General features: G+C 47.9%; 1 protein-coding gene across 2 annotated transcripts in view; it reads left to right on the top strand.

The window, feature by feature from the left end:
* TAF1B (TATA-box binding protein associated factor, RNA polymerase I subunit B) overlaps positions 1-27,855 on the top strand; it is a 909,612-nt gene that overhangs the window by 45,810 nt on the left and 835,947 nt on the right. For both annotated transcript variants that reach the window (XM_086926356.1, XM_086926357.1), the window contains exon 2: positions 26,373-26,471. In XM_086926356.1, coding sequence (XP_086782482.1) covers positions 26,373-26,471 — 99 coding nt within the window. The remainder of the gene's footprint in view (positions 1-26,372; positions 26,472-27,855) is intronic.

Raw genomic sequence — 27,855 nt, 5'->3', positions numbered from 1 at the left:
ATGAAAGCATGATCCGACAGTTGATGTAATGTGCTCTTTCATGGTAAACTTCTGGTTAAAATGGACACCCACGTTTTTTACCACTAGTTTAAGCGTAGGTGCGGTGCTCAATTCCTCGGGCCATCACCAGGGGATCACCTCAACATTGCCTTGCCAAACTGCATTCACTTGTATTCACTTCATACAGTACCCAATCTATGTGTTCGTGCCTAAAAAGTGTGAGGCCTAGAGTCTGTGCACTAGAATCCCGTGAATGCCCGGACTGCCATTTGTCTCTAGCTTATGATGGCCCAGCAAGTACTCTGCTGTCACTGCAAATTGTCTTTCTCTGCTGAAGGCCAGAAATTCTTTGCAAGTTCCGCTAAGGTCGAGCCTGCATGAGCATGTCCTACCGCATGCACTCTCACTTACAAGGCATTTGTGTTCAGTAATGGGCTTGGAACTCGCCCATTGCTTTCCATTCATTGCCATCATTGCCCCTGTTCTTTGCTGCCTTCAAATTGGGCAGCCATTGCCGTGCGTAACTTCCTTTTCTTTCTGTGGTGCATGGACCAAGCACAGATTGATTAAGTTTTTTTTGTTTTATGTAGCACAAACTTGACCTGTATCAGTGCGCTTTACATGAGCACCAGTTGCGTTACAGACAAACACATTCATTTTTGTTAGGCACTGGTAGATTAAGTAATTTTCCCAGAATCACTGGATGTTTAGCATCCCTGCTGAGACTTGACCCCAGTTCCCCAGCTTCGAGGTCGACCGCTCTAGACGTTGGGCTACATCCTTCCCTACTATTTATTATTCTCCCCATCCACTCCCCTTTCCCTTGTCTGGTACCTCCTCCTTCGTGCTGCTTCCCAACCCCCTCCTGCTTTTTAAAATTTTAACATATGGCATACAAAACGTAAAACGCTGTAACTCGTCAACGCTGGCTTCAGCATAGTACCTTTTTAGGTCGAGGACTCCGTCGCACTGTGTAAGCAGTGGGCAGAGCTCCGAGATTTTATGTTTCTTAGTGTAGGGGGCTTGAACCCGCCCCTCTTCTCCATTGGCTGGCCTCGTAAATGCTGGCCAGCCATTGGAGGAGAGGGGCGTCACTCCCTTTAAGCCCCGTCTTTTTCAGATTCGGGGGCATGTTTTTTAGGTTCTTTCTATCTGTGACGTCATCCGTCACTCACCCAAAAACACGCCCCGATTCCGAAAATTTCGGAGCTTTGCGGCAGCCATTTCTGCCCGACCGCGTCCGGCCCTTGCATCCCAGATGAGATTTGGCAAGAAGCGTGGAAGTACCCCTCTGCATAATGGCTCAACTCTTTCTCTTCACGGTCCCCCATCCACATGTAGGAGCTGTCTCCATAGGTTGTGGTATGCTTGCGTTTTCCACTGAGAGGTCATAGATTTACGTCTACAACGCATGGGATGAAGCTCCGTGTTTATTTATTAAACGTAAATGACTTGCGCAAGCGCTTGCTTCCCAAGTCTCATTTATAACATAAGCCTGTAAAAATCAAAATATTAATTGAAACCACTAGGAGGCAGCCACGCACCGCGCTACTCAAGTGTTCCTGTTACTTGGAAGCAGAATTAGTAAGGTCGATGTGGATCCGGGAACTCAATTGAAGATGTGGAAGGAAGACCGTGTATAGCTCAGTAATAACATTGCATTTTGGAAAAAAAAGTATCAGTCGTCCCACCCCCACCCAAACATGTATCAACATTTCGGAATGTTATCAAACCATGAAATGTTAATAATGAAAAAATCGGGAAATCACTGGAGCACTTCTCATTCTTCTTGAAGTGGGCCACAAACATCAGTCGGATGCAAGCGTGCTGCGAGGCAGGATTTCTTGCAATTGTGCTGCAGGAATAAAATGTTCCACAGAAGCCGGTATGCACACGCCAGGTGTAGGGGCGTGCTGCCACCTACCTCCTCCTGAGCTACAGGGGATCTAGCTGACTCCAGAGGGAGCGAAGCTCTGGGAATTACTGCCCACACGGTACACGGCCCCTGCTACGCCCCCACTCTTGCATCTAGGAGTGAAATTCATTGTGAAACAAGACCTGCAGTCAGTCAGTCCTGTCCTCCTGCTGTGCCGAGGCAAGCGCCCTGGTCGCCCCACCTCACATTCTTCTGCCCCCGGATTCTTGAGAAAGGAAGTTGCATGTCGCCTCTCAGCCCGCAAGGGTACCCAGCCAGCCCTCTGCGGAATCTCACTCACCCATACTCTGCCCCGTCGCTGCTTTATGAGGTGGCAGGGGGACTGTCTAGCGTTTCCAAAGAATGTTCCCTCTCGGGTGGTCTGCTCAACAACCCAGAAGGCTGCGAGCGCACTCACACATACCAGAATCAGCGGGGACCCCGGCCCCCCCAGCGAGTGAAGTCACTGATTAAAAATCACTCCGGAGCGGCCCTGGGCATAGGCGGTTTTCATTCCACCGGTGCCAGTTGGGTCCGAAAAGGTCACCCTCCCCCTCTGGAATAACAGGGCCTTGAATTTGCACTTAATTTTTTAATTTTTTTTTAAACGCGGGGAATGGTCCCCTGTGACTCCAGAGTGCACTTAGCTCTTGACATTAACCGGATAAAAGGCCGGATCTGAGGAATGGACCCCAGAGGGGGCTCCAAGGGGCGCCACTGTAACCTCTTCTCTCCAAACATCATACAAGCTGTCAGTGCTCGAGTTAATTCTCTGCGAGCAGCATGCATGTTGCATTGGGAGTCCACGGGGGAATCTGTTTATATCTGATGGACATTGTCAGGTCAGTGTAGGTGTGATCCCAGTCCACTAACCATCCCTCGCATGCCACCTGGCGGAGGAGTTGCACTTCACATTAAGCCTCTCACATTTGTACCCCACATTCTTCAATCCAGTTAGCAGCCAGGTTTCAGAACACGCACAGCCCGCAATATCACGTGAGGAGATTTTTCTGCACTAGCCGGGTCGACTTCATTTTAATCAATCAGGGGAGTTGTTGGACCTGGCCCTCTCGGCATTGTCACCCCTGAACTTTTTTCCTTCCTCCAATATTCTTTCTGACCTGTTTTTGTTGGTTTAATGACTCTGGGCACTTTACCACTGCTGACCAGTGCTAAAGTGCATATGCTCTCCCAATATAAAGTGTATCCGTAATTGATTTCCATGATTGGCTTATTTGGTTTACTGTCAGTCCCCAGTAACGTGCACAAGTAGTGCTGGGGCTTGCAGATGCAAATGCCGCTAGTGGGCCTGCAGCGCTGGATGCGCCACCCACCGAAGCGGCCTCATGAAAGATGTCTCGGGTCCGCCATCGCAGACCCTGCGTACAGTCTGGTACTGTCACGCTGACTGCGCAAGTGCACACACTTGCCAGTCCCTAAACCTTCCCTAACCTTCATATCAGTCACCCCTATGGTCGACCTACGGGCCGGGTGCATTGTAAGCGTAAGGTAGGACAAGCCCTGATGGGTGTGGCATGTCCTAGTAGTGAATTACCGCCCTTTTTCGTTCTTCACTATTGAAGGGCTGCCTGTTCTCTTAGGCCAAGGTGAGCGGCTGGAACTATTACACGCTATAGTCCCGGCCGCCTCCGGGAACACGGTGGCATGTCAAATTTGGTATGCCTGAACTCAGATTAATAAAATACTTCCTTTAGCAAGGTTTATTTTAATATCCTGTGTTTGCAAATGCTACTTTTAGAAAGTTAGCATTTGCTCGCCTGACTATTTCAGCCCGCCTCTGCCAGGATGTGTATCTGTTGTCTGGGTTTGTGTGAGTGACAGGGCTGGGGAATTCCCGGGGACAGTCGGGGTTACCAGGTGGTGAATAGAGAGATTACACCAGGATGTGTGGGCGGAGTAGCCTTGACTCTGAATAGGGTTGTGCCCCACCACCACAATTCTGCCTCCACCTCCTGCGGAGCGTCTGATGTCCCTGCCCTGTACCCTGAAAGAAGACAACAGCGTCCTGTCAACAGAGTACTCCAAAACCGGGTTGAACCAGGCTCGGGCCCCCTGGCCTGCCAAGACAAAAGAAACCGTGTGTAAAGGTAAGAGCCCGGCTCCTAAGAAATTAGATCCAGTTTTGACCACGACAAACCTCTGCCTGACTAGAAGGACCAAGAGAAGCTGAGGAAAGGAAACCTACAGTGGTGCCTTGCTGAGGACGGAGAGGAAAAGACCAGAGAGGACTTTGAAGACTTGTGCCTGAAACTATTTCCAAGGGCTTGATCACGAGCTTGCCCCCTGAACGGAACCCTAGGACCATTGGGTTCTATTCTGCCTGTGCCTGTTTGCTGTTGGGCCTTTAGTTCTTATTCCCTCGCTGGAGTTGTGACTCGGGTGCCTTCGCCCTCCAAGGTCGTGACAGCTCGACGCCTGGACGCCCCGCCGCAGAGAGCCCTGCTCAAGCTTGAATCGCTCTCCACTTCAGTGCCGGGCCGCCCGCTCTCCTGTCACCTCGCCTGCTATGGAGCACGCTGTGCACCTCTCATCTTCCCCCGCCGGAATCTGCACGGAGGGCATCTGATAGCCTCGGACGGTGCGTACGTTGTAGCGTACCAGACTGTCTCGCTTTGCCCTCCTGCATACCAAGGCCGTCTGCCCGAGAACGCGACGCCCACACAGATCCACAGGTACGACCTGGTGTGCTAAGAAGTAGGTACGCCCGCAGGCCTGAACGGCGCCTTGCCCCATGAGCTGCATCAGACCCCGGATCGCCACAACCCTCCACACCGTCCCGCTCACCCGCTTCGCACCTCAGGGGGCTCCGAGACTGATAGATCCTTTGGAGACCCGTTGGCCTCGTCCCGGGTCCGCCCTCACCAGTAGCCGCGCCTGAAACGCCTTGGACACTCATCGCAAGGTACACGTAACTCTATCCCGAGTTCGCATCGGATCCAGGGTTTGTTTTCCCTGTCATCGTACCTTGCTAACCAAGAACACGTAAGAACAATCGTCTATTTAAATCTGGTGGCCTCCAAATCGCTAAACGTTATATGGTCGTGTGATAATTCTGCATATGAAGTATTTTCACATAAAGTCTACGTATTTTTGATACAATCCTACGACTGGTGTCAGTCTGTGGTGGGTCAGTGGGTTTCCTGTATGTAATCATAAGTGCTTAACTAACTATCGCCCTGAAGATTAGCCTTGTCTGCTCGCGCCACACTACCTAGAGGGTGAGCAAGGGTTATTTCTAAAGGAGTTGTTCTCTTACCCTGACTAGAGGAGAGGGTCCCTGTTTGCCACAAGTGAATACCTGTGCCAACCAGAGCCCCCCGATTCTAACAGGAGTGATAAAGGGCACGAGTGCATATGCGAGTAGGGGAGTGAGTGGATAGATGAGGGAATGAGTGCATAAAAGATCAAGTCAGTGAGTGAAGGAGAAAGCAAGTCAGTGAGTGAGCGATTGTTTGGGGGTGAATGCGGTACCAAGAGGTCTGCGTGACGAGTGAGTCAGTGTATAGGTGAGTGGGTGAAAAGTGAATGGACGAGTGATTACCAATACAGGAGAGTTATTGCCCGAATAAATGCGTTTGAGTAAATGTCAGGTGAATGGGTGGGTGCGCGGATGAGTGAGTGAATAACATAATTAACAAAAGGATTTGAACCGGCTGGTGGTAGCCACGGTGCTTCAAGGCAGGTCATGCGCCGGCTCCGCTATCTTTATTTACAGGAGGACACGCAAGTGATTGTCAAGCGCTACTGGAAGTGAGGCACCCCTGGAACAGGCTAGACAATGGTGCAATTCGCGGAGATTTCCAAGTTTCTACCAGAGTAGAAGTGTCCAACAGCTGTTAAAGTAAATTAAATAATGCACCACCTCTTCTGGCTGCAAAAGTAGATGTGGTCACTCGTGTGAAGTGGAGTACTGCACGTGGGGGCGCAGCCAGTGCGTCACTTGTTCTTCTTCAGATATAAACTGCTAAGCGCGGACGTTTACCACCTCTTCAAGGATGTGCTGCTCCGAGAGAACCACCCAGGTGAGTCCTCTCTGCCCAAGCAAAGTGCTCAGGTCCACTGTGACTGTCTACAGCCCCTCCCCCAGTCAAAGTAACGCGGAGAGGACCCCTATCACGCTCGCGCCCCTCAGCAAAAGTGTTTAGGTTATTTATCAGTTTGTTTAGGTTCTAATTTCTGCAGCTGCGTTGGAGGCTTGGAAGGGCTGCGCCTTCACAAAACCTGTATGAAATCATATATCCAAATGGCTTAGTTGTACAGCCAGGGCAATATATCTTAGATTGGTTAATGAACCCGGGAGAGAGAGTACCATAAACCTAGCGCATGGAAAAAGGTGGCTCAGCGAGCTGAATGCTTGCCACTTACAAAGTGCGGTGTTGTGAAGGTCACAAATTGAAATATTGGCAGGATAGACCACATACCAGCCTTTAAATCAGTAAATTCGAAGATGAATTTGATATATGTAAAGTGTCATTTGCAATAGTTAGAGACGACAGAAATGTGGATGTAGCACTATTAAACAGATGTGTTGTTACTATTACAGGGCGGCGCCGTTCAAAAGCAGGTGGCTCCAAGCATCCCTGTTCTCTCCAACAATTACACAGTGAAAACGCTCAAATGCGCGGGCTTTCAATCGCCAAAGAACTGGGAGTGGCTGGCGTGGTTTTCCTGTAGAAAAAACAGTCTTAGCCTGAGAAGAGTGGAAACCTGCAATAACGCAAGCGATTTAATGCCTCGCCAGGGGTTGTAAGTGCTATATAAACGCAACTGCAATGCAATGCAACCTACTTCAGCATGGGCAGCAGCGCTACTTCTGATTACCGAGACACATGAGGTGGGGTGTGTGCACTTTGCTTTCGCTAGTTAAAAACTACCCACGTTCAATATTGCAGCGATTTGCAAATGTAGGCCACTTCTTTAAGCAATCTGATTCGCTAATCTGTGTGTGTGTGGTTCTGTGTGTGTGTGTGTGTGGCTCTGTGTGTGTGGATAGCTTTTTTTGTAGGTGGCTCTATGTGTGGGTGGCTCTGTGTAGGTGGCTCTGTGGGTGTGGGTGGCTCTATGTGAATGACTGTGGGTGGCTCTGTATATGTGTGGCTCTGTGTGGGTGTAAATGCAATAGGTCATGCATTTGCGAGCGATTTAAGCTATTGGCATTGTAAATGACAATGCCATTTATTTATGATTTAGAAAAAGAAAAAAAGTCATGAGCAATGCCAATAGCTCTACCTTTAATAATGCCGAGACCATTGCATTGTAAATGCTTGTTTACTTGTGTGAGCCATTTTAAAAGCTTTAGTTAATTCTCATGAGTGCTAAAGTCCGGGCCTGATCTCAAGATGGCAGGCTACACGGAAGCTTTATGGAAAGAGTCACAAAGCCAACTTAGGGTCAAGCTGTCTGAACTCTAACTATTTTTACCTCTGCTTGGTCCCTTTCTTTTTCTTGCTGTTTTTCAGACCCCCCCTCTCTCCTCTCTCTTGCTTCTGCTCTTATGGCTGAGATACCCGCCACCCCCTCTCAACACAATCCCCAAAAGGAGGGAAACCGGAAACAGTTCTTGAAGTTTTTGGAAGTGGGAGGGAGTGACCCTCCCGGCCGTATTTATTAAAACAAAATTAAAACATTAAACGTTTCATGTTATGTACAATTTCATTACCACATTGCGATGTTTGGCTAACCTTAACATATTCTCTAATACAGAGGTTCTCCTAGCCGAACTAGCATCCTACAAAACATTCTCTAGAAATATTGAAATTGTACATCCTAACGTTTAAGGGCCAACGGCAAGGTCATAACCGGTGTCAAGATCCCTAACCAGACTTACCCCTCCCACTTGGGAGGGGCGACAGCACGGAGGCTTACCTCAAGTGCAACTACTAACAATTTCCCTTGACTTGACGGGGGCACTTAAGAACTCGACGCCATTTAAAGGTCGTTCGAAGACTCGTGTGAGGTATCTAGAAGGTATCGTAGACCTCCCCCCAACCCCACACAACTTACAGCATCTGCCGTCGCAGATGTCACTGGCCCCGGGAAATTCCCCAGGAGGGGGCTGTAACCCCTCCTACAAAGGAAGGAGCCTTGACCGCCTTTCCTTTACTTCCGGCGACCCATCCTTAGAAGGGACCGCCTCCCCATTGAGGGGCCAATGGCCACCTCTCCCGAGCGCTCCCATCCGTGTTGGGTGACGCCCACTCATAGGGATCTTCTAATTAGTGCTCACCGATCATGACCTTACCGCCTACCAAAATAAATACGACAATGCTAATAAAACCTACGAAAACATTGGTCACTATGACCGAAAGAGCATGCTTACAAAATCAACACTATATCCGAATCTCTTTAATCGCAAAACCTACACAACATACACCATTCTTTATTAAAAACAACATCAACATGATACTATCACAACCTGTAAACGAAACAGAACAGAATTATTGATCAACTTTATTCCAAACAACTGGCTGTCTTCAGGGGTTGGTGGGTGGGGCAAAATTGGCTCTTCGTTCCGTCTCGAGCTCACGTGTAGCGAGGAGGTGCAGCTTCAGAGCACAAGAACAAGAGGACGTCTTCTGGTCTTGCGTCCCTTTTTATCCGTCTTCAGGGCAGGCGTAAACCCGCCCCTGCCTGCCCCGAGGGCGTGGCTGGCTGCGTCGATGTCTAGGCCAGCCCACTCTAGGGCGGGAAAAAGCGCGCCCCGGCTACGCCGCTTCGGGCATACCAGCCGAGACGCGCCTCCCGCCCAAAAATGGCTTCCCGGGGGGATCGAGGCACTCCGCCATACGTTCGGGGGGACCGAGTGGTCGCCCCTTTCCATATGGCTGAGATACCCGCCACCCCCTCTCAACACAATCCCCAAAAGGAGGGAAACCGGAAACAGTTCTTGAAGTTTTTGGAAGTGGGAGGGAGTGACCCTCCCGGCCGTATTTATTAAAACAAAATTAAAACATTAAACGTTTCATGTTATGTACAATTTCATTACCACATTGCGATGTTTGGCTAACCTTAACATATTCTCTAATACAGAGGTTCTCCTAGCCGAACTAGCATCCTACAAAACATTCTCTAGAAATATTGAAATTGTACATCCTAACGTTTAAGGGCCAACGGCAAGGTCATAACCGGTGTCAAGATCCCTAACCAGACTTACCCCTCCCACTTGGGAGGGGCGACAGCACGGAGGCTTACCTCAAGTGCAACTACTAACAATTTCCCTTGACTTGACGGGGGCACTTAAGAACTCGACGCCATTTAAAGGTCGTTCGAAGACTCGTGTGAGGTATCTAGAAGGTATCGTAGACCTCCCACCAACCCCACACAACTTACAGCATCTGCCGTCGCAGATGTCACTGGCCCCGGGAAATTCCCCAGGAGGGGGCTGTAACCCCTCCTACAAAGGAAGGGGCCTTGACCGCCTTTCCTTTACTTCCGGCGACCCATCCTTAGAAGGGACCGCCTCCCCATTGAGGGGCCAATGGCCACCTCTCCCGAGCGCTCCCATCCGTGTTGGGTGACGCCCACTCATAGGGATCTTCTAATTAGTGCTCACCGATCATGACCTTACCGCCTACCAAAATAAATACGACAATGCTAATAAAACCTACGAAAACATTGGTCACTATGACCGAAAGAGCATGCTTACAAAATCAACACTATATCCGAATCTCTTTAATCGCAAAACCTACACAACATACACCATTCTTTATTAAAAACAACATCAACATGATACTATCACAACCTGTAAACGAAACAGAACAGAATTATTGATCAACTTTATTCCAAACAACTGGCTGTCTTCAGGGGTTGGTGGGTGGGTCAAAATTGGCTCTTCGTTCCGTCTCGAGCTCACGTGTAGCGAGGAGGTGCAGCTTCAGAGCACAAGAACAAGAGGACGTCTTCTGGTCTTGCGTCCCTTTTTATCCGTCTTCAGGGCGGGCGTAAACCCGCCCCTGCCTGCCCCGAGGGCGTGGCTGGCTGCGTCGGTGTCTAGGCCAGCCCACTCTAGGGCGGGAAAAAGCGCGCCCCGGCTACGCCGCTTCGGGCATACCAGCCGAGACGCGCCTCCCGCCCAAAAATGGCTTCCCGGGGGGATCGAGGCACTCCGCCATACGTTCGGGGGGACCGAGTGGTCGCCCCTTTCCATATGGCTGAGATACCCGCCACCCCCTCTCAACACAATCCCCAAAAGGAGGGAAACCGGAAACAGTTCTTGAAGTTTTTGGAAGTGGGAGGGAGTCACCCTCCCGGCCGTATTTATTAAAACAAAATTAAAACATTAAACGTTTCATGTTATGTACAATTTCATTACCACATTGCGATGTTTGGCTAACCTTAACATATTCTCTAATACAGAGGTTCTCCTAGCCGAACTAGCATCCTACAAAACATTCTCTAGAAATATTGAAATTGTACATCCTAACGTTTAAGGGCCAACGGCAAGGTCATAACCGGTGTCAAGATCCCTAACCAGACTTACCCCTCCCACTTGGGAGGGGCGACAGCACGGAGGCTTACCTCAAGTGCAACTACTAACAATTTCCCTTGACTTGACGGGGGCACTTAAGAACTCGACGCCATTTAAAGGTCGTTCGAAGACTCGTGTGAGGTATCTAGAAGGTATCGTAGACCTCCCCCCAACCCCACACAACTTACAGCATCTGCCGTCGCAGATGTCACTGGCCCCGGGAAATTCCCCAGGAGGGGGCTGTAACCCCTCCTACAAAGGAAGGGGCCTTGACCGCCTTTCCTTTACTTCCGGCGACCCATCCTTAGAAGGGACCGCCTCCCCATTGAGGGGCCAATGGCCACCTCTCCCAGGCGCTCCCATCCGTGTTGGGTGACGCCCACTCATAGGGATCTTCTAATTAGTGCTCACCGATCATGACCTTACCGCCACAGGTCCGGATAGTTGACCGGCTATCCGGACCCCCCACAAAACTCCTACCTAAAGGTCATGCTTTAACGTTTTTAACCATGCTAAGAAGTCTCCTAGGAGTAACTCATTTCCCACCCGAGACAAATGCACACCATCCCCCAGATACATACTGTCATCATTAATACAACTATGCGAGATAGAATGCAATGTCTTGGAACGGAACAACCTACTCACTTTGTTATTAAGTTTTCTAACAGAATGGTTCAAGGCAGGAATCGAGATAGCCCCCCGCCACACTTTTCGTGGGATCATATGAGACCACGCAATTATGCACCCCGGAACTTTCCTCGCCAACCAACTTACCGTGGAAAGCATTGCCTCTAGGAGAAGTCGTCTACCGGTGGTGACCAAATCATTGCCCCCTAAATGTACTATGACTATAGACGGCGGTGACCTCGTCCGCCCTAACAAACCCTCAAAGAATGCTTGAAACTGGTCAATACAGAGACCGCCTCTTCCGTAGAAGGACACCCTGTACCCGTATTCCCCAGCTACGTGAATCATGTCACCTGCTTCGAATACGTCTGCGGCACGCCTCACGTATGAGTGGCCCACGACCCACACCTCCTTTCTCACAGCCGGTGATGTCTGACCGCTGGCCCGGTGTTGGGTCGACTGCATAGTCCGCCCTGCCTCGTAGGCTTGCGCAACTGAAAACCAAACAAAAGACAAGAAGCGTGAGTACATTATTACAGCTTCACAACATGTGCAACCGCACATATCTCTTGTAACAATTGGAGGACCAACGCCCCACACGTTTTATTTGTTCAACATTAAGACCCCTGGCTGTAGCTTCTGTGGCAGCCCCTCTCCGAAAGGAATGGGTCCCGAACTCGCCCGGGTCTAAGCCCGCTGCGGTAATTGACATCGCAAGCACCCGCTGAAACTGAAACTTCGTCAGTGGGGTGGCGTCCGCGTGTCTCAACAATGTCCCTCCCCATGATGCCACCCTTCGTGCTAGGTAATCTTCTAAACACTGTACCGGACACATGGAGGACCCGGGAATCCTGCGAATGATTGTGCAGTCACCCATCCCATCTTGATCGGTCTTGGACCTGACAAAGGAGACAGTCATCGTCTCACCCCTGATCTGAACGTGTTCCCGGCACACACCCCCCACCACATCCTGTTTGTTCTTCGCCACCAGCTCACTTATCCTCATCGCCCCGTGAAATGCAAGCGTAAAAGCCGCTCGGAACAAAAAAGTCTCGAATTGAGACGAGCATGTGGCAGGGAGTGTGGCCAGCAACTGGGACAACCTATCCAGACCTATCGGGCGCCTCTCATCTACTCTGCGACCCTCTAGGCGTTGCCACCCACGCAGCGCTTTTTGTACCACGAAAGACGCTGTCGGGTCCTGGATATTATGGGCCCTGGCAACAAAGGAAATGGCAGCACGATGCCTCTGGGCCGTAGCCACCGACTTCCCAGCCCTACGCAAGGACATCAGAAAATGTACTGCCCATTCCTCATGGCCCCAAAGCCCCTCTCTCTCAGTCCCCAAAAAGGCTATATAGGCCCGAAACGCCCCTTCATATGCCTTCCTCGTCCTTGGCGCTAGACTCTCTCCCACGAGGTGACGAAGTTCGGGGCACCGAGAGACCAGAGAGCTTCGGGAAAGGGTGCCGGCTCTGGGTCCGCTGAGGGAAGGAAACCCGAGAAAGCCTGCATTTGAAAACGAGACAGTGCATCAGCCGCCTGATTCATCACCCCTGGGACATGTTTCGCTCAGAATATCAGGTTCAGTTGCATACACAGTAAGACAATTTCTTTGAGCAGCCTTAAAATCAGTTTACAACGTGCTGCCTGACTATTGATGCATTCTACAACGGTCATATTGTCAGACCAAAACACGACAGAATGATCTTTGAACCCATCGGGCCAGGTTCTGAGGGCCACCAAAATGGGAAACAGTTCAAGGAAAGCAATATTACTCGTCAGCCCCTCTTCATGCCACCATGGGGGCCACCTTTGTGCCGACCATTTTGTGCCGAAGATGGCGCCAAAGCCTATGCTTCCCGCTGAATCTGTCCATAGACCAAGCTCTTCAGAGGACACGACTGGTTTGTTCCAGACGACTCGACCATTGAAGTCCGCCAAAAATGCTAACCAAATACGCATGTCTTGGCGGACCTCAGCCGATAGTCTCGTGCGATGATGACCCTCCTGTAGGCCAACCATCGCTTGGGCAATTGAACGGGAAAAGGGGCGGGCCATTGGGATCACCCTCAGGGCAAAATTCAACTTCCCCACCAATTGTTGCAATTGATTCAGCGTAACTTTAGATGCAGTTATACATACATGCAGGGCTGCCCTGAATTTCGACACTTTGGCAGCTGGTAAACGAAAACAACCCTCACTAGAGTCCAACTCGATCCCCAGAAACTCGAGGCAAGTCGTGGGACCCACAGTTTTACCTGGTGCCAATGGCACGCCAAATTGACCCATTAACACACAAAATTCAGACAAGGCCTGGCCGCATTCGTGATTTCCGGCGGGCCCAAGGAACAGAAAGTCATCAAGGTAATGCATTACATTTCGGAAACCCGTTTTCTTCGTGAATACCCATTGCAGAAAAGTACTGAATTTCTCGAAATATGCACAGGATATAGAGCATCCCATCGGCATACACCTATCCATGTAATACGATCCCTGAAACATGAATCCCAGAAGACGCTGGTCGTCTGGGTGTACCGGGAGCAACCGGAACGCTGACTCGATATCTGATTTCGCCATCAACGTCCCGGGCCCCAGGCGATTCAAAATGGCCACTGCCTCATCAAATGATGCGTACCGCACCGAACATACCTCTGGATCAATTGCATCGTTTACAGAAAGACCATGCGGAGCTGACAGATTATGAATCAATCGAAACTCACCTGGGTCCTTCTTGGGGACCACCCCTAACGGAGAACAGACAAAATTCGGTACCGGGGGTACACTAAACGGGCCAGCGACCCGACCGCGGCTAACCTCTTTCCGGATTTTATCATGCACTACAGTCGTATGCTGTAAGACGGAAAGTTGATTTTTGCACGTCCCAACACCCTGAAAGTCCCCTACCGGGATGCGGAAACCATATGAAAAACCGTTCCGCAGCACCCCAGCAGTAGTACGATCTGGGTATTCACTGAGCCAGGGGATCATCGCCAAGGTATCAATCGGGGTTGGTAAAGGCGCCCCTCGGACTACATTAGACCTGTTTGGCGCCTCCCCTACCCCCGTTCTCACCCGTTCTGGCTCTGCACAATGACTCCGGATGGGACGACCCGCAACCACTACATTCGTGTTTGAATTTACACGTTCCCGAAGGCCTGGTACATTTACCTTTGTTGAAAATGAAGCAGAAACCCCTTTTCCCTGTATTGCCGGCAGGTCTCGAGTAATCGTCGGTACTCGTACCTGACCGAAAGGGCGTCCCCGCATATTGGCGGGAGGACTCACCAACATTGCTCCCCACCAACGGCATTTTCAACATTCCTGACTCTTTCATTTTATCCCATGTCAAAGAATCATAACAGTCCCAGGTTAAACTTTTGTTATGCTCCTTTTCTTTCCTGAAGAGATTGTCATAACAGAACCAATGGTTACCTTGATGCGATGTCGAGTACCCCATAATTCGTGACTGATAAATTGGAAACTCAGGAAGCAACTCAGGCCTACGTTCCCCCAAAATCGATGTAAAAATACCCCACGCATTGCCCCAGTTGCCAATATTCTCATTTACTTTAAAGGCGGCCATTTTTGCGCGCCAAACACTCGGATGCATTAGGTCCTTCTGACTCTTCACATGCTCTACTTCATAATGATCGACCAGCAAGGAGAAAATGTTCACATACTCCCCCGCCCAAATCTTTTCCTTTATTGCCAAAGGAACATGTTGCCCCAATTTCTCTCTACGAGAGGGTGTAGACTCATCCCTCGCGATCGGCAATGGCCGCTTACCTGCACCGGACGCTGCTTCCGCCATTTGTGGCTTGTCTATCACCGCAGCCGGCGCGGGCACCTTGGCTGCATCTCTTTTTTCGCGCAACTGTTTCATCAGCGCCTGTGCCTCGGCAGCCGTGGCGCCCTCGCTACTATCGCCCAACCACGCTGCTAGCTGTGCTGCCAGCTCGGGGGGCATATCCTCAGTGGATGTCGGGGTGACGACAACTGGAATCGGATTCCCCTCCATTGGTACTGGGGTCGGCGCCTCGAGCGGGGGACAGGGAACCGGGACGTCTCCCCCGGCAGGTCCCCTTCTTGGCCTCTTGGGCTTCCCTCCAGGGGGTGCTCCAGCCGGTGGATGCCCCGATCCCTCCTCCCCGTCTCGCTCCGCCAGCCGCTTCTTTATTTCGGACATCTCCTTCATGAGGACCCGGACCATTTGGTCAGTCGTCATTCTCTTCGCGCCTTTCTTGGGCATCTTTCCGACGAAGTATCTAGAAGACAAAAGAAAAGATCAAAACGCTCAAAATTGGCTCTTCGTTCCGTCTCGAGCTCACGTGTAGCGAGGAGGTGCAGCTTCAGAGCACAAGAACAAGAGGACGTCTTCTGGTCTTGCGTCCCTTTTTATCCGTCTTCAGGGCGGGCGTAAACCCGCCCCTGCCTGCCCCGAGGGCGTGGCTGGCTGCGTCGGTGTCTATGCCAGCCCACTCTAGGGCGGGGAAAAAGCGCGCCCCGGCTACGCCGCTTCGGGCATACCAGCCGAGACGCGCCTCCCGCCCAAAAATGGCTTCCCGGGGGGATCGAGGCACTCCGCCATACGTTCGGGGGGACCGAGTGGTCGCCCCTTTCCATTCTTTTGTTACAGTGCAAGCCAAAGCGCAGAGCCTTAGTCATTTCACTACAGCCATTCACCGGCTGGGATGAGCTGGCCGATGTCTTTGGTGCTGGGCGTGCAGATGGACGCAGAGTGAAGGAGACATCTCCATGGGAGGTAGACTCTCTCTTGTAACATAGCATGTGACTTCCCGGAGAGGAGTGAAGTATGTCTCTGTCCACACGTTTCATGTTTTTGTGTGATGCAGACAGATTTCGATGTAACCACACCTTAGACTTCACACTTTTCGAAATGCTCGGGGCGACTTGAGCGCTTTATTTCCTTCAGTTGCTTTCTAAACAGGCAACATTCAACAGTGATTCATGGGCAGTAAGATAACTGCATTTAACCCGCATGTTACAGGCTCGACTGACAGCATGGCTGATTCAGCCTTTCATCCTCTTACAGTAGATAACCGTGAATACTGCTTCATTGGCTAATATTGAAATGATTTTTAAGCACCAATGTATAATTAATTTCGACATGTGCACCTTGTTTCAGCGCCTTGCCCAGGTCCCGAGGTTTAAATTTCAGAGGCTTGGAGGCAGCTCTCTAGCTTGGAAAGCTGCTATTGCCTGGAACACTCTCCCTTTCGCCCTCCGGAATATTCAGGACCTGCTGATCTTCGAAAAGAACCTCAAAACATATCTCTTTGCATAAATCTGTGATGGTTCCCCCTCTCTGAGCCGCGTCAGGACACTCTTGAGTATTATTGTGCGATAAAAATTAAATTAACATAACATAACTGTATAAACAATCATTATAGAAGTGAACAAAACATTCTCTCTCCTTTATTCGCATGAGATCAGATTAACACCCATCATTCAGTTCATTAATACCTACAATATTCCTGTCCATGAATCTATTCATTGTTCTGTGTATTACTTAATATTGCCTGTAATATGAACCGCTTTCGAGAACAATGATATTACTGCCTGCTGTTGCATAATAAAACATACCACCTGCCTTCTTTTTTACAAGCCACATTGCACAGCATTGGTGATGCTGTGCAGAATGGCTTGAAACATTGGCAAAGCCACTAATTCTCAAAGGTGAGACCTATTGGCTTTGCCAATGCTTCTTGGATACTGGCTCTAGTTTTTGTCAGCAGACTTTGAGCCAGAAGAAGAGAGAGAAAAACACAAAAGGGGAAAAAGAGGAAGAGAATACCGAACAGCAGTGCCAATAGTAGAAAGCAGGAATGAAAAAGAACCTGTTAACGTGAGCTAAAGAGTTAAGGCGTCTCTGTTGAATTAAAGAGGAATGAGATGGAGTCACGACTGCAACCTTGGTATTCAGCACCCGTACTTTTGATAATCCAGGCCGTGGGCATATGAGAAAAACTTTGGGCCACAGCACTTGTTTTACATTTTAGGCACTACAAATCATTTTTATCAAATCTGCGTATGATTCATTCACTGAAACACTGTGGCAAGAGGGTCATTATTAAGTAGGCAGAAGAAAAATAATTGTTAAAATCGGATTTGATTAAAAATGGAGTGCATCCCCTGCTACGCGTATCTGAAGGCCGTATTTATTGGGCAGCAAAATGACACAATTTGTAATAACAATAATTAGAAACCTATTACAAAGCTACATCAGAAATTAACACATGCCCAAATTATTCCATGTCCATAGTCATGTTGTCAGTAGTGTGGTGATATCTAATGTTATCAGTGATGGCTTCTGTGCTGTCATTTATGATACAATTTGAGAGGTCATTAACTTTGCATTTTAGGGTGAGTTACGGCTTCTTTGCCAACAATAACTGACAATTGTCTGGGGTTTTTTGGAGTCCAAATTGTTACCATAACATCCCTTCAACTGAAGGTAATGTTTTTGTGTGTATATTTGTATGTTGCTTTTTCTTGGTTTGTTGCATTTCCATTTTTGAGGAACAAGCAGAAAATGTCCAGTGCACATGGTTTAGTGTTGCATATTTCAGTTAATGTTCATACATGTTGCTCTTGTCATTGTGTGAAATCCTTTTGAGAAATTCCAGCCAGTCACATAGTGGATTTCAGGGAATACACTATCGGGAGTCCACTTAAACATGACTTCCCCTAGCTGTCAAACAGGCCCAAAAGAGATAAAAAAACATAAAAGGCCATTTGAACCCACTCCTCTGCAGCATAGTCTGGCTGAGACTAGGCTAGGGTAACTACACACTGCTTTGCATCAAGACCAGATGTGAAAAATGTCGGCCTTCCACTTGCCCAAAAGATATACGTGTGGGAGTGCTGCTCAATATATTTTGTTCCCTGGGTTAGCTAGGAGCAGCTCCTGTACTTAATCATAACTCTCCTTTGTATCAAAGAATTTATGTACCAACCCCAGTGACGTTAAGTTGAAGTGTCAGGACCTTGCCATTAAACCATGGCCTTCAGCCCTTTGCCAACTGCCCTATGCTTTCAAGGCACAGACCTAGGCTCTGCACCTCCCTGTCGCCACTGAACTTGTGGGGCATTTTGTTGCATTGTGGAAATGTGCCTTTTAATGAGCACACCGGTCGGTGCAGGGTTCACCCTAATCTTGTCCACGAGTCCATAGACCAACAAAATAGAGATTGGCACTGAAGCTGGAATTCAAAGAACAAGTTTATTAATCACTCATGAGTGGGACTACGTCCATACAACACCATCAAGTGTTCCAGGAGGTAGTACATTGAATACGCAGACCATGGTGCTTATATACAGACTTTGTTGTAAGCATGTAGATACAAATAGAAGGTACAGGCCTACACAGAAATAGTTACAGCCAGACATGTGCAGATGAGTAATCAATTAGCAAAGTGGGAGGGGGAACAGAACTGTTCACAGCAGCACAAAATATTGGATAGTTACATTTTTAACCAGGTGCATTTCAGCAGCTACAGGCCTTTTCTCAGCACATACATTGCTTTGTCTCAGTACAGAAGGAGTTAACTAAAGTTGATGACTCAAGCAGAATAGAAGGGCAAGCAGCAGTGACGACAGAAGAATTACATAGCGAACAAAATGGATGGCACAGACCAGATGCCTTCAGCTTATGCTAACAGAAATTATTTTCGATTTCCACAGCATGAACCGGCCTGTAGCCAGTCCTATGCCATTCCTTGGTGCCAATGTTATGCATGCACTTTGTCAATGGGCAGCAGGTTCCAGGTGACTAGCCTGGCATGTCGCAAAGCAACGCATCTACTACAAATCTGCAGGAAAAAAGTGAACGTTTATTTATTTATTTTAACAAATATTAGTGAATCTGCAGCTGCAAATCTAGCCCAAAATGTTAAGTTGAGAGGTCTGTTAATCAGGTGAATCTGTGAATCCGGAAGTGATTCTGGGACTCCCATATCCACCCTGTCTTCAGGTAATGCTTTCCCTAACACCTACATTCAACTGACACTTTTTACCGGCTGCAAGCTTTAATTTGTGGCATTTTATAATGGCTGCTGCAACAGAAATTCAGGTCCTAAGGAACCCCCAGTGGATGCAGAGAAAAATATATTCCTTTGTCTAGTTGGATTAGTTCATTTTTCAATTTATTATATCTAGATCCTCTTCCACTGAGTATCAGTGAATTAACTGCCAATGGTATCGGCTGAAGGAATTGCCATCACAAAACCAGGTTCTGTGGGCCAATTTGGCAGGCTGTTGAACTGCTGCAAATACGTTTTCTGGCTAACCCCCCACAGTCACTCTAAAGTGGTCAAGACAACTTAAAAGGTTTTAACCAGCCTGCCACTCGAGGAGAAAAGAATGGGGGATGAAAATGCAATAGTGAAGCAAAAGGGTTTTAGTGAAATTAAAGATTTGCCTAAGATCACACAATTTCAGCATGGAAGCCACAATTTTATCCAGATTTTCTGGTTTCACTCTGTACAAATCAGCAAGTAAGTGGGTATCTATTTGTCTTTCCTTATGTTGAAAACTTTGTTTTTAGTTTTAACCTCCTAGTGTATTCTTCTGTAGTTTTTTTAATTCTAGCTCCAACTTGACCCGAAGGTATTGAAGCGCTTCACATGCGCACCAGTCGCACTACACAATTACAACACAAACAGATCCATTGTTTATAGGCATAAGTTACTTTCCCAGAATCACAGGATGACGAGCCGATGTTGACTCGAACCTGCCTCTCCAGCTCCACAGTCAGCAGCTCTGGCCTTTACATCACATACCGGTAGTCGAGAGGGAAGCCGCAGTCACATAAGAGCTCTGCTCGTCGAGGTTCCAGTATGACTTTGGCTCTAGCTCATAATCGAATTCAAAAGGAACGTAACTTTGCCCCCTCTTCCCCCTTTGCCCTATCCCAAAATGAAACTAATTCCCAAGAGTAACACTGTACATCACATTTGACATGATATCTTGCATACTGACTTCTTAAGCAAAAACATGTTTACTTCTTTTTTGGGAGCGAATGGTGGACTATATAAGGACTGTTAGAGGTGTTAGCGGTGACAGATTATAAATTATTCAGACCCACGGTGGAAACACTACCGAGGTACTCTGATGCTACTGTGGGCCGTACACAGATACTGACAGCAGATAAGGTCGGGCACATCTAGGTCTAACCGTTTCTGCACCTCTCGCAATGCCCGACTCTCCCACTCTGTTACTTCCCAGGCCATCTTGAATCCAAACATTCCTTGCACGTTTCGTATCTTTCAGCAAAGACCGGGTTCAACACACTGGCTGACACGCATCCCGTTCAGTGGCAAAGTAGACCAGAGAGAACCGGCAGAGACCCATTCGGTTAATGATGGGCAGATAAAGAGACTGAATGTGAGGGGACCCGAACAAAAGCGACCAGGTGCCTTTCCCTCATCTATCACTGAACGCCATTGGAAAAACAGCTGGAGAAGTCAACCTCCCGGGTCAACAGTGCTCTTATCAGCAATCAGATTTAGAATTAGCATTGCACTTTCCCCTGAGGCGGAAGCCGGGGGCCAGGCTGTTGTGTGAACTTTTAACATTTTAATAATTGTGTCTGTATTGTGATTTTCAACAATCTTTTTTTAACTCACTGATACCTCTGTCCCTCGCCGCAACTCGAACCCCGCTCCCCGGTCAGACGAGCAGGCTCTGACGACGGTGCAGACAGGGTCGGATGCCATCTTAGGGGTAACGAGGCTAGCGCACCAGCTGTTGGCTGCCTCCCGCCCTCCCAAAAGTACTTAAGACGCGCTGACACGCGCGGGCCCAGAATTTGCATTGCACTTTCCCCTGAGGCGGAAGCCGGGGGCCAGGCTGTTGTGTGAACTTTTAAAATTTTAATAATTGTGGCTGTATTGTGATTTGCAACGATCTTTTTTTAGCTCACTTATACCTCTGTCCCTCGCCGCAACTCGAACCCCGCTCCCCGGTCAGACGAGCAGGCTCTGACGCGGGTGCAGACAGGATCGGACCCATGTTAGGGGTAACGAGGCTAGCGCACCAGCTGTTGGCTGCCTCCCGCCCTCCTCCACCCGATAAAATGAACGCTGAATCCCGACGGCGCAGCCGGCGGGCGCAGCGGGCGCACCAAAGGCAAGCCCGTCTGCGCCCGTCCGCGGCAGACCTGGGCCAGGGGCCACCTCCCCTGCCCCTTTAATGGGATCGAGGAAGCACTACAGTATAGAGTCTCTTTACCAACTGAGGACCCCTGTAATAACAAGCTGTTGCCACCAGTTCCACCCTTTGGAGATCCCCCTTCTTTGTCCCCACTGTAACACAGAGCTCATGAGCCCTCCTCACAAGAATGAACTGCGGGACTACCATATGTTTCTCCTAAACTGTAGATCCCTGCCCAAACATAGTCTGGAAATATCAATGTTGCTGGACGAGCATACGCCGGACATAGTCTTCTTGACTGAAACCTGGCTAACTCAAGATTCTGAGCCCGATTTGGTGCAAGCCCTCACACCAGGCTACCAGATAGCCCGCACAGACCGCGCCCACGGATAAGGCGGGGGGCTCGCCATTATTTACAAGGACACATATACGAGCCGCTGCCCCCTGGAGACCATCGCAGACTGCGAAAGCATGCATTTTGTCATTGAATTCTCCTCCAATGACCGCTTCACTGGTGTTCTTATCTATCGCCCTCCTGGGGCACTCAAACAGTTTCAGACAGCGTTACCCTCCGCTGTGGCAGAACTGGTCATCTCCCCGGCAAACTTTACGCTACTTGACGACCTTAATATACATTTCGATAACACCTTGGACAGCGTCGCCGTAGAGATGACGGCGAGTCTGGCTGCAGTCCAATTAGAGCAACTTGTTCCATCCCCCAGACACGTCAAAGGCCTCTTGCTAGACCCTGTATTCAGCAACTGCGCGCACCTCAAAGTAGGCACTATCAGTCGTCTTCCTTGGACTGATAATTTTCTGATCTCCCTCAACTGGACCACACATATCTGTCCCCCCCCACCCCTACTTCTCGCAGAATGAGAGACTGGCCTAAACTATGCCTGGACCACTGGACCAGAATTCTTACAACCACCAGACCCACACTCAACTGCGACCCCTCCCTAGATTACAATGAATACGACAACTGGATTATGAATTCACTGGATTCTGTACTCCCCTTCCGCACTACTAGCTCAAAGAGGCATCGTAAAACAGCACCCTGGTACTCAGAAGAGCTCAGAGGCAAAAAGCGTCTATGCAAGAGGCTGGAAAGAAAGTGGCGCCTGAGCTACGCTGCCACGGACAAAGCTATTTATAGGGAGACCATTAGAGTCTACAAATCAGCGATCAAATCGACACAATCGGCCTATTACACCAAAAGAATCATGTTGGCTAAATCTAAGCCCAAAGAAATGTACCAAACAGTAAAAAGCCTGACCAGGCTTCCACCACCGCTGGCTGCTAATCACAAGCCTCTCTCCCGATGCAACGACTTGGCTGAATTATTTTTCCACAAAGTAAATAAAATCTACTTATCATTCCCAGACCTCGACTCAGAGCTTCCCACTCAATGCCCCCATCTAGTTACTGAAGTGGAGGAGTCTCATCAAAATACCTTGGACCATTTTCCACAGCTAGACCCAGAAACACTCGAGCCTTGATGCACCAAATAAAATTTGGATCCCCGTGCGACCCTGCTCCACCAAGCACACTGGCCTTGGCGAACCAAGTAATTCTTCCGACTCTAATGGAGTTGCTGAACTCCTCCATAGTGACTAGCACTGTACCACCCACCTGGAAACATGCCATGGTGCGAGCACTCCTGAAGAAGCCCACTCTTGACCCTGGCAACCTCAACAACTACTGCCTGATCTCATTGCTCCCCTGGGTAAGCAAAGTCCTCGGAAAATATATTAACACCTTCTTAACTAGGTTTCTCGAGAATAACCATCTGCTCAACGCTACCCAGACGGGCTTCCACCCCAAACATGGGACGGAGACTGCATTGATGGCAGTAACAGAGGAAGGAAGGCGGATCTTAGATCGGGGGGGGGGATCAGTGGCAGTGATCCTCCTTGACCTGAGCGCTGCCTTTGACACGGTGAACCATAAAATCCTCCTGAGCCATCTTCTTAGCATAGGAATATCAGGAGAAGCCTTGGCCTGGTTAAAGTCCTTTCTAAGTGATCGGACCTTCCAAGTCTTTGAAGGAGCCTCTGTCTCCACAACCAAGTCTCTAGGCTGCGGGGTGCCACAGGGCTCCTCCCTGAGCCATACGCTATTTAATGCGTATATGAGACCACTGGCCGCGATTGTCCGTCCGCATGGTATTAAGATCATTACATATGCGGACGACACCCAGCTAGTGGTCTCTCTTACGCATAAGAACTGTCATCAACCACAGACCAGCCTGACAGCCTGCTTGGAGCAGGTGAAGAGTTGGATGACTAAGTCATGCCTGAAACTCAACGGGGATAAAACAGAGCACATGCTCCTTGGCCCTTCAGCTCCCTCCACCTTGGAGCTGTTATGGCCCATTAGTTTAGGCGCACCTCCCATACCGAAGGAAAATATAAAAAGTCTTGGGGTATGGCTGGACAAGTCCCTGACCTTCAATATACAAGCAACTAAACTTTCAGCGACTTGTTTTGGTCTCATCAGGATGATGAAAAAAATCCTCCCACTTCTACCTTTTGACGCCAAGCAGGTAGTTATTCAGGGCCTAATCCAGTCCCGCATTGAGTTCAATAACACCCTGTGCTTAGGGGCGCTGGAATACTGCCTGCAAAAACTGCAGCGGATTCAGAACTGTGCAGCTCGCACACTCCTTGGAATCCCACCCAGAACCCCGATAGAGCCTGGGTTGAGAGCTCTACACTGGCTCCCTATTAGAGAAAGAATTAAGTTCAAATCCATGTGCATCACCCACCAAGCTTATTAAAAAGCTGGCCCAACAATCAGCCATTCTCTGATCACCCCTTACTATCCAAAGAAAGAGCTTCGCTCCTCCCATGCCTTTCTGGCAGCAGTCCCCAAGATCCGGAGATCCAGAGCAGGAGGCCGGTCTTTTTCCTACAATGCGTCCAAGTTATGGAACTCACTCCCCCTACATCGAAGATCCAACCCTAATCTGCTGACTTTCCGTAGACAACTCAAACTTTTTTTTCAACTAACCAGCTTACTCTTGGATCGATCTCACTGGAAGGTTCAATCTAGTTCCTAGCGCCTGGACGCCTCAGGGCAGCTGCTGCGCTTACTAAAACCCCATTTCATTTCATTTCATTTCATTTCATTTCATTTATTTCATTCAGATGTCCAGATGGCAACATGTAATCCTCTCAGTTGCAGATAAACAACAATGTTGGAAAAGGTTAGCAGTTTAAAAAAGATTTTATTGCCGTTCCACCTCTCTTAATCAGTCATTGATTCCACCCTCCCAAAAGTAGTTAGGAGGGGAAAAAAGTCTACTATTATCCGGTTTATATACCTTTATAAATGCAACAAAGGCAGCCGACAGATCCCCAAATTTGACGTAATCGCCTGGGCCGGCAGCCGCTGCAGGCAAGTGAAGAATTACCAACCTTTTCCCTGCATTCCTTCAATTTTGCGGGCACTTTTGCAAAAATCGTATTTCCCCTGAACCAGAACACATTTTCCAGTAGTAGAATATTCTAGCCCTGTGTTTCCTAAACTGTGAGTTGCAAACAACTGATGGGTCACAAGCTGATTTTTGGTGAGTCGGGAAAGTCCGAGCAATAAATAAAGATGCCTTTCAATTCTGTGTTTAACTTGTCACATTTGTTGGTTATTCAGAGAAAGAGGTCAACTGTCCACCTGCTTTATTGTTTTAACATAGAGTTTGGTGTTTACTTTTCTTTGACTGCAAGGTAAGATGAGTTTTTAAAGTGAATTATGTGACAATATAGGATGTTTTTTTTTTCAATATGCATCAAATTATAAATACCTGTATATTAACTGCATGAACCCAGCATTAAGGAAAGTAAACCTGAAGTACGTTTTTGGGGCATTCTGAAGTGCGCTAGAAACAGAGCTTTCAATTGGATCGATAGAAATAAAGACACTTACTTTATGATGCACAAAAGATAAATATTCACTGAAACCCGAATATCACACATCATCATTTGTGTGCTATATAGTTTTCTCAACAAACTATCTCTGTGCAAATTTAGTGACCATTTAAATGGAAAATGTACTACCTTTAAATGACATTGAGCTACCACATGATAGTTTAGTTACATTCACAAACCGCCCGCCTCATAGTAGATGGAAAGGTAGATGCTTCGCAAAAGTTTGTTGTTCTAAGAAAAAAATTGGGTTGTGGTTCTAAAAAGCTTGGGAACCACTGATCTACCATGTACTGTGGCAATACAATTCTATTTGACCTGTAGTGAAACCTTTAGGCATGTTCACTTTATGTGCCCATATTTATTTTCACTGGTTCTCTATATATTCTGCCATGCCAGTGAAAATATAAATCTATTGCATTGTAGAACAATATGAATTTAAATGCTCAGAGATAATATCAGACTTAATGCAGTCTCATTATACTAATTTGTGGTAAGGTTCCATTTATGCTTGAATGAATAGACTTATATTCCTCCATCCTCTGTCATTATGTCTTTAACTCATTTTTCCTAGATTACAAAAGGACAATTTGGTGAGTCCCACTAGCAGAAATAATTTAAATTACTGTGTGAGAACCTCTATAAAAAGCGTCTTCCACAACTTCATTTCTTGAGTTGCTGTGATATTTTTGCTGTAACGCATAGAGCAGCAAAATGTCATATCCTCAAGTGTTCAGGGACATACATAAAAATGCAAAGTTCAATCTAGAACATAAAGAAGCAGCAACAAGAGAACTGACTGGGCACAAAGTGTTTTGTATCTGTCCCTTTACTACTCCAATACACCACTAGTACACTAGGTGTTTAAAAGACAAATTATTCCAATTCATAAAGACATTTTTATTTGCAAAATCTTGGAGTGGTTTTCAAAGTTGCATGATTTAAATTGCAAAAAGATTGTGTTCAAGGAGCTCCATTGCAAACAACATTTGTTTCAGGTGAATTTTGATACAGTATTTACAGTTAATAGTGTGCCACTTATTTATGTATGGTAATCCTAAAGTCTGTATAGACTGTCTTTTTAAGGTCTGCAGCTTGCCTTCTAAACATACCAGATTGTGCAGAGTTTGCAATGAGAGACAATGGCTTCACAATCCCTAACTAGCTATCTGAAATATCGACTTGTACAACTTACAAGGATAGTTAGGTTTATGTTCTAATACTGTACATTTTTTTCCACTAGAGAAATTACACAGAGGCCTGCGGCCTGTGCTCTGAAGTTAACTGGGGACTTACTGATGAGGGCACATTCTACTGCAAGTCGTGTCACAATGTGATAGAGGTAAGCAGCATTGCTTTATGGTAGTAATCAGGAATTTGCTATGCGGACTCCTGAGCGTATAAAAACATTTACCTAGTCCTCTACAGTACTGTCCACGTACTGCCACCTGGAGAGAAAGAAGACCATGATCTTAATAGTAGGGGACCTTTTTGTATCTGTTGGAAGTTTATTCAGCTCGGAAGAACGCGATGAAGATCCTATATAGAAGCTAGATCACCATTCTGAGTCCCTATTTGGCAGAGGGCGAGGGCTGACAGGCTCTACTGTGCCTTTAATGTGGTGAGTGCAAAAAGAACAAGTGATGGTCGGAAATGCTGAAAAATGTCAAACATTCAACCCCAGTATAGAGATCTGTGCTTAAGTCCATAGTTTGTTTTGCTCACCATGCCATTCCGGTTGGGACCCATCCATATGCAGATCAGTCTTGACCCAGCTCCCAATGGAAGCAGTCCAGCCCCACCTGCCAGGCCTGGTCCTCCCTGGACCGGAAACAACCATCCATCATCTTGTTGTTTTTACTGTGGTGGATGACCTCATTTGCCATGGGTGTCATGTGATTTGTCCTACTAGAGCTCTGCAAACTTGGCCTAGTACATCCCTTTCCACATTTGACTCAGGGTTGCCAGGGTGAGCAGTCGGGCCGGCTTCTCTGGGAGGTAATGTGTGGGTATGGGGGGACAAGAGCTCAAACTCCACAATCAAACAGCAGATATACAACATAATAGCCAGTCCAGTGCTTATCTATTTTCAAGAAAAATTTAATCACACAGCAGACAAAATACAACATAGTCCAAATATTACTTCATACAGGGAGATTTGTAGGAGAGAGAAGACTTGCTGCGGGTCACTGATTGGGAGGGGCAATGAGCCGTAGAAAAATGAGCAGAACTCCAGAAACTGCATCCTATTTAATTAAACTGTGTCCTACTTAAAAAAAAACGGTGGCATACCTATACTGCATTATCTTTCACACTTCTTATTGAGATAGTCATTTATTTTGAAGTGCAAAATCATGAATTCATCGGTTGCAGTCATATGCATCACTAAAATTACTAATTCCTTAATTCCTGAGATCTCCAACACGCCTGATGTTAAAACTACTTGGGAGCCCTCCCTGTAACCTTCCAAGACATTATGTTCAATACTGTGAATCCCTTCAGTGTTTAGAAAGATTTATGTCATGTATTCTTACTTTACTCGTAAAAGTGGGGGGAGACGGATTGGGAATGGAGGAGTTCCAGGTATTCGCTAAATAATGTCTTTCATTCCTGCTGTCCAGACCCAGCAGTTACAGATCTGATGGAACTTACCCTGCCTCCAGGATTGACTCTTTTCCTATTTTTAAACTCAGATTATGTTAAAGTGAGGACGATTTCATACCTGC

Source organism: Lissotriton vulgaris, chromosome 6, assembly GCF_964263255.1.
Source record: "Lissotriton vulgaris chromosome 6, aLisVul1.2, whole genome shotgun sequence".
Classification (NCBI taxonomy): domain Eukaryota; kingdom Metazoa; phylum Chordata; class Amphibia; order Caudata; family Salamandridae; genus Lissotriton; species Lissotriton vulgaris.
Note: the sequence above shows the minus strand (reverse complement) of the source record. Positions and strands in the feature narration are given on the sequence as shown.